Below are 8,225 nucleotides of genomic sequence, written 5' to 3'. Positions count from 1 at the left end.
CAGAAAAATTCTGGAATTTTTGGAAAAAAAAAAACATTTTAAACGCGGCCATTGCGACACCATTTCCGGTTACCCGTCGGAAAAAAGATACGCACGCGTTGGCAGGTTAATTCCTCACAGGATTACCTTAAGTAAAAAAATACAAAAATACGTGTTAAAACGTTAACTTAGAACTTGAACAAAGGAAAAAAACAAAAAATTCAAATTTCAGACAAAATGTCGCAACTTTTTTTTTCAAATAGTTATAATCGAAAAAAAATCCTTAAGCTAAGTCCTTAGAAATTGTACCTCAAAGACCTGTGTAAAATTTCATGAAGATTTGTTGAGTGCTTCTCGAGAAATCTTGCCAACCGGCTTCAAAAACACACACTCAACTTTTGCTCTCTTTTGCTAGTTTTTGGGTTGATAAGCGCCTTTCCAGCAGAAACGTTGTAAGCTTGTGATATTTTTAGTGTTTAATTTGCTCATTGAAATGTTTCATGTATTCGGAGTATCAAAGTTTCATGTTTATTTTCTCAAAATGTTATCTTCCAACTGGWAAAAAAAATTTAAAATTTTTCGATTTGAGAGTGAGAGTTGTTCAGTTGGTTTTTTTTTCGTTTTTGGAAGTTATTTTTTAAGCAAATTTTCAATTTGGTTAGCATTTTTTTGTCATGTAAAAAATTTAATATTTATATAATGCTGCCATGTAATGAAGTAACATTTTCCTCGGTAAAATAATATGCTATTCATAAAACTTGGCACTTTTTTTTACGTAAAAATGCAAATGCTAAGGCGTTTTGTCAAATTCCGAACAAATGAAACGCATTGTGAAACAAATATTTTTTGATACCCCTAAGATGAAATTGTCGAAGAAAGGGTTTGTTTCGTTAACAAAAAAAGGTAAACGAGAGCTCTGTGCAATCCAAAGTGAATCGCAATCGACTACRTCGGCTTATGAGACTCAAGTTCTTGAAAAGCTACTAGTCTTGCGCATCTTTTCAATTATTTTCTTTTCATTTCATGTGAAGGCACTAATTTGTTTTCTCAAAATATGTCGACCTTTGTGCTTAAAAGTGTTTTTTTACAAGCTGATCTATTACTTAAGTATATTTGGCGATTTTTATGACGGATGTGAGATATATTATTCAACAAAGAAGTTCCATTAAATGTTTCGTGCTTAATAAAATTTCTGATGCAGAAACGTTCAGAAAGTTGAAAAAGGTCTCCGTTGACAATCGTTTGTTGCCAGCAAGCGCTTTCGATTGATAAAAATTATTCAAAGAGGGTCGAGAACCCCTTGATGACAAACCACGTCCAGGACGGTMATCAACATCAACTGATGATCAACACGTCAAGAATATTAATTCGTCTACATTATTCTTGTTGTTTTTTATTAATGTTGTTACTAATCAATATTCCCATTCGATTCTTTACATTATGACAGCGCTTCCTCCAATCGTCAAAATACTCCACAAACGCAATTTTGGGATAGCTATTTTCATATATCTGGTGAACCGACAGCCTTTGTTTATTTTTGGAAATAGCAAGAAGTCAAAAGTCTGACGTGTTGGTAGGCGGGAGCATCATTACAGTTTCGGCCGCGGGTTTAAGATCAAGTTAGTTGATATGCAAAGTGCGTTCCAAAGTAAACAGGACTTAAAAAAAAAAAAAAACAGAACAAACATACCAGGTGAATACGGGTAGTGGTTAATGGTTAAAACGTGATTTTTGTTCAAATAATCGTCCTTCGAATGTTGGATTCTGAGCAATTTTTGGTCGTCATTCATGGAACAATCCATGCACACACCTTTCATAAGCCCAAATGTTCGGTCAAAATGCGATAAATCGATGTTTTGGAGATATTTAATTTCACTTCAATGATAATTTCGACTGATTTTTGATGAATTCATGCACAATTTCGATAGAATTTCCGGATTTGCATTGGTCCACATGTTGATCGTCATTTATGTCCTCACGACCACTTAGAATACGTTGAAGCCACTCGTGCACTCTGCTACGTGAGAGGTAATCATCGCCATAAACTTGTTTCAGCAATTRAAACGTTTCGATAAAAGTTTTGCCAATTTTAAAACAAAATTTAATATTGACTCTTTGTTCGTAGCTCATTTTTGTACCGATAACACAAACATACTGACACTTAAAACGCAATAACTTCACTTCCAATCTATAAAATGTGATGAAATTCTCACTGGACAATCGATATAGATAGTAAATTCTAACGCATCAGTCGACATATAGATGTCACCACCACCACCAGCGGGCGTTAGATTCAAAAAGTACTGTTTTCTTTGGCACAATTTTTTAATTTAGGCATTAATCTGGACATGATGGGCTCTTACTTTTATTAAATATTAAATCTGTATAATATTCGCATACAACGAGGACTTTTATCGTGATGGATCTTGGTGAAAATTCAAAACTTTTTCAAGAAATAATGAAACACGCTTCTTTTGTTTCTCTATTAATTATCATTTTGCAAACTTGTTGATCAATAGGCTTCCAAAAACTATCAACTTAAATGAATATACACACGAGTATACTGTACATAGTATGTAATTCTGCTATTAATTACATTACTGTCTAACACGTGACAATTAAATGCAACATTTACTGAATTTCAATGTGTTGCTTCTCTTGTTCCCTTCAATTATTTTTCCTAAATAATCATTTATTACATTTTCTTATATTAGAAATKACCGACTCGGCAATCCACATCAACTCAGCAAACTCACTAACCGACTCGCTCAATGACGTTGCCAGGGATAAGAATAAACACAGCAACGGTTGTGTTGCTAATAGTGCATTCAATATAAAAACAAATACAATAGCGACAACCAATGGCGCTGAACAAACCGCCAATAACACTGCACACCCACACAAAGAAACCGAAATCGATTTGGAGTGCAGCATTGCAGCCACATCATGTGATGCTAATAAAAGCGCAGGAACGATAAGACCAACAACAATGACAAACAGATGCCACACACACAACTACAACACTACACCACATTGCAGTGAATCATTAGCTGCATTAAGCGCAAAAACAGCAAGTGAGGCAGCAGCAGTAGAAACAGCAACAACCGCAGCGGTAAGCACCACTGCAACACCAACTCCAACACCAATTAGTGACTTTTATCAAAACGCCACCGTGCTTATCACCGGCGGCACGGGCTTCGTTGGCAAAGTGCTCACGCAGAAGTTGTTGCGCGCTTTCGAGTTGCGCCGGATTTACATGCTAATCCGTTGCAAGAACAACATGTGTGTGGAGGAGCGACTGGAGAACTTCTTCAAAGAAACGGTAGTTGCAACAAGATATAAATAAATTTCTGTTTTGTGCAAATTATTTGTTAAAATATATAATTTTGCAGATTTTTGACACCATACGTGCGGAACWGCCGGAGCTTTTTCGGAAGGTGCATGCAATTCGTGTGGACTACAGTGCCATTGATTTRGGCATTTCAGCGGAGGACAGGGAAATTTTATGTGATGAGGTTGAGGTAAGAGTTTTAACTACTGGTTTGCTACTAAATAGTTATACAATTTTCCTTTCGCAATTCGATTACTTGTTTTTCAAACAAAACAACAACTATTCCAACACTAGATATGGTAGTGTGAGGTGCTAGGACCTATTCGCAAAAACTATTAAGACTTTGTTCATAATTTAAAAATTCTTAACCTATTCTTCAAAATCTATGTCGTCCCTGTTGGCTGCAATAGATTTGTGCCAACATGTTTCCAATTCTCGAAAGAGTTGCTTAAGTCAATTTCCGGAATAGTCGTCAATGTGCGCAGCGATTCACGTTTAATGTCTTCAATTAAGTCAAAACGGTTTACGCGGAGCGAAGAAGAGTCTATGCAGTATGAGGCGCTGCATTAATGAATAGGTGGGTGAAAAAATTAAGAATTGTCGTATAGCTTCGCGCAAACGACGCATAATACTCAAATATGGTAGTTTGGCCGGTCGAAAGGAATTCGACCATGATCCGAGAAAATTTTCAACGCATCCTTGATTTTTTACCGTTTTTTGGCTTTGACTCATCTTTTTTCGGGTCGTAAGCATACATCGAAGACCCAGCGCAAATAACAATATGTTTTATGATACCCTGGTAGTCTGAACGCATTGTTTAACAGGCCTTAATGCGATGCTGTTTTTCGAAAAAATTAAGTGACTTTGGAACCAATCGTTCCTTAATTCTTCTAAATGCTATTTGAAAATGGTTTTTACTTATCTTTCCGATATTCCAACGATGATCCAGTAAGATCTCTGACTATTAATCGTTGATTCTCAATCAGCAGTTCCTTTATTGACGTCAGYTGAAATTGTTAGCCGTCCAGGATGTGATTTGTCGTCAACGCATTCTCGACCCTCCTTGAGTAATTTGTGCCAATACATTTGTATTTAGTTCCATATCATTTGTTTATCATACGATTTTACTTCAGGTATTGGTACAATATAGTTCCTCAACCCAATATTGATTTTTCTCATTGGCAGAGTATGAAATCTTCGCCTGCATCCGAAATTAGACTTTAATTCTTTGTGATTCTATCGTATCAAGGTTTAAGCCACTTAAGAAATAGAAAATATTGGATATTTAAAAACTATTTTCTTAGGGATAGGTCTTCTTGAAGAAAACTGTAACGATATTTTATAACTTTTTAGCATTCTTCTACTTCATTTCAGATCATTTTCAACGTTGTCGCTTCTGTAAAGTTCAATGAGAAGCTCAGCGATGCAATTGACATCAACGTGTTGGGTACAAAAAAGATACTCGATTTATCYATGGAAATGAAGAAACTAAAGGTATGTTTTTGTGACTGGGCCGCATTAAATTTAAGTTTGTTCCACTCAACTGACGTTACAATCGCAGTTCTACAAAGTACTTAGATTCTAAGGCAAGCAAGCAACAGCTGGCGGCTTCTGATTGCTATTCTAGGAAGATGTCAGTTCTGTTTTGAAAATTAACCTATTTTAGTACTTCCATAATTGATCGAATTTACACATAGGGTCTCGAAACAGTACAATAATACAGTAGCCTCACACTATGGAAGCGATTGCAATTAAATCACAGTCTTCCTCTCTTTACAGCAATTTTTATTATAAATGCTTTTTATTTGTAAAGGATGCCTCAAAAATAATCTTTWATATTTTAAAGTACTTACATGCATGTATTTATTACATATCTTCTTCTATTTTCAGTCACTTGTGCACATTTCAACGCTCTACTGCAATTGCAATCGGAAATACATCAAGGAGCGCGTATATGAAAATGATATTGGCTATGAAAAAATCATGCAGGTAATTGTCCTGGGAATGTGCACAGTTATACACTATTAATGCAAATAGAAAAATAATAAAAATTCAATCAATAGGGGAATTGAATAATTTTAATTGAATTTGTGAAAATCGCATCACATTTCATCACAAATTATGCCAAACACTTGAAACCAAAAAAAAAATATGATGGAAAAGTTTGCGACACGTGACTAATTTTAATTGAAATATTTTAAGTGTTATTGATAAAATAGAGATTCGTAGATTTGTATGTAGGAATACAATTGTATTCTAATATTACATAACTTTATTTGTTAAAACTACCCACGTACTACATGAAATGATTTCGCGAACGCAAGTATTATAATCTATGACAGATATTAAGCGTTGATAACTTTGCTTTTGTAATATTTTTGGAAATATTAAAAGGATTTAATTTCGACGAAAAGCAATTATTATTTTGCAATGTTTTTTTATACCATAGATCTTTCGCATCTTCGACGATGAGACGCTGGAAAAATTCCGTCATTGCCTGATCGGCGACATGCCCAACACATACACAATGACCAAAAAATGCGCTGAGAATTTAGTTAATCATCGAGCTTTTTATATGCCAGCGGGTATTTTTCGTCCACCCATTGGTGAGTTTAATGCTATATTCATTCTTGCTTTGTTATAAATTTTTATTTATGTAGTATGGTTTCATTTACAAGCTGACAATTGTAAAAATTAGGACGCTCCTGTTTGTTAGATTGTGTGTCCTTAATTTGTTTACAACTTTATTCTGCAAATTTTGGTTTTGTTTAATTGTGAATCATCTATTTGTACGAGTAGTTCTTTATACGAGATGGGTTCCAAAGTAAACAGGGTTTTTGAATCTAGCGCTTCCTGGTGGCGCCATCTACATATATGCCGACTGCTGTTATGAGATTTCATGGATTGGAAGTGAAGTCGTTGCGTTTTAAGTGTCACTATGTTTGTGTTATCGGTGCGAAAATGAGATTTGAATAAASAGTCAACATTAAATTTTGTTTTAAAATTGGTAAAACTTTTGATGAAGCAAGTTTATGGCGATATCCCTTAGCAGAGTGCGCGAGTGGTTTCAACGTTTTCAAAGTGGTCGTGAGGACATAAACGACGATCAACTTGTGGGCCAATAAAAATCCGTGATCRCCGGAAATTCCATCCAAACTGTGCGTGAATTCATCAAAAATCAGACGAAATCATCATTGAAATTCATAGAAATGGAGTTGAGCATCTCTAAAACGTCGATTTATCGCATTTTGACCGAACATTTGGGCTTACGAAAGGTGTGTGCACTTATTGTTCCGTGAGTGACGACCAAAAATTGCTCAGAATCCAACATTCAAAGGACGATTATTTGAACAAAAATCACATTTTAACCATTAACCACTCYYCGTATTCACCTGATATGGCACYGTGYRACTTCTTCCTTTCMGGAAAAATGCATTYGCCCAWGWMAGGAAATCATTATGCAGACGTAGAGGCTCGAAAGGCTTGCACCGGATTTTTAAACGTGCAAAAGGCTATAATTYAAGTAGAAAGAGACTATTTTGAATAAAATCAATTGATTTTTGCCAAAAAACTATTTGTGCTGTTTGATTTTTTGAAAGTCCTGTTTACTTTGGAACTCACCTTGTAGTATCGAAAAAGTTAACTTAATTCTCCCTACAAACACCTTTTGTATATGACTACATTTCCTTGGTAAGAACATATATTTGTTCAATTGTCATCCCGGTATCTTCTGACGCTTTAAACCCAATAGCATCTGTGGTGGCATCGATACGATCCTAGATGCTATTGATGAACCATCTGATCAAATGTGGCCCTGACTGATATATTTAAACTGCACGTGCAAACCAAAAAGTTAAAAAAAAAAAATGTAGATTGATATACATTTCTTTTTTTTAATTTGGATAGAAATTTGGATTAAACGCTGGCATACTCTATTGGATCAGCATGTCGTTTTGTTTGTCAGTCGAGGTCGAATTTGGTCAAATAGTAACAGAGATATTGAGAGTAGGTATGTCGTAGAAAAGTATTAAGACATATTGTAGCTCATACCTAGTACAGTACCCCGCCAAYCCAATAGAAACAGGGACAATCATCCATATAGTTTTGCGTTCAGAGTCAATTAAACCAAAAGTTATTAGGATATGTGAATGCAATTTTTTTAAAAATATTTATTTGAAATATCATATTTTCATACAATCAGGAAAAACTTAAATTTTTTTTAGTATTTGGTTGACAAACCTTTGTTTTTATTAACAGCCTTCACTATTTGAGGCATACTATTCAAACAAATATCACCATTATTTTTAAATCTGGATCATTTAGGCACACATCCTTTATGTTATCTTTGAGTGGGGCTATTGTGGGATTTTTTAATACTACTATATAAATATAYTTTTGATTTAAGGAAAGTTCAACAGTTTTCGGTGGGSCTTARGTCGGTTGAATTGTCCGCCTAAGGTAATATATTGATATTCAAGTTGTGAAGGATATCAGTCGCTCGTCGGGAGGTGTGGCAAGGCACCTCAGCAGGCGTATAAGTGTACTGGGCTGCTGAAGGATTCAGTGTTACCAAATATGGTAGGAAACCCTCTTGAAGTACATTTTTGTACTGCTTACTAGGCATCGTTCCCGCAACGAAATAAATTGGTCCAGGACCTTCCACCAATATGCAGCTCTAAATCATTACGTTGGGGGGTATTTTATCGTTTTTTGAATGCAGATCTCTACATAACGTTCACACGGTCTACGACGCACWAATTGATTGATTTCTGTCACTGCTKCTAGCTGGCCTTCGTCGCTAAAGTTAATCTTTGTTAAAAAGAAAGTCATGTTAAATAGCAGCATAACTTTGAGTGGGGAGTTTCGGTGGACTTTCATAACTTTTTATGTTTACCTTGTTTTAATCCACCTTTGT

General features: G+C 35.2%; 1 protein-coding gene across 1 annotated transcript in view; it reads left to right on the top strand.

Moving 5' to 3' along the window:
- LOC108967068 (putative fatty acyl-CoA reductase CG5065) overlaps window positions 1-8,225 on the top strand; it is a 23,784-nt gene that overhangs the window by 4,775 nt on the left and 10,784 nt on the right. The window contains exons 2-6 of the mRNA XM_018930305.1: window positions 2,694-3,301; window positions 3,372-3,500; window positions 4,685-4,804; window positions 5,201-5,299; window positions 5,760-5,916. Coding sequence (XP_018785850.1) covers window positions 2,694-3,301; window positions 3,372-3,500; window positions 4,685-4,804; window positions 5,201-5,299; window positions 5,760-5,916 — 1,113 coding nt within the window. The remainder of the gene's footprint in view (window positions 1-2,693; window positions 3,302-3,371; window positions 3,501-4,684; window positions 4,805-5,200; window positions 5,300-5,759; window positions 5,917-8,225) is intronic.

This window comes from Bactrocera latifrons, unplaced genomic scaffold (genome assembly GCF_001853355.1).
Source record: "Bactrocera latifrons isolate USDA-ARS-PBARC rearing strain unplaced genomic scaffold, ASM185335v1 scaffold_100, whole genome shotgun sequence".
NCBI lineage: Eukaryota > Metazoa > Arthropoda > Insecta > Diptera > Tephritidae > Bactrocera > Bactrocera latifrons.
This window is presented reverse-complemented; position numbering and strand designations above follow the sequence as displayed.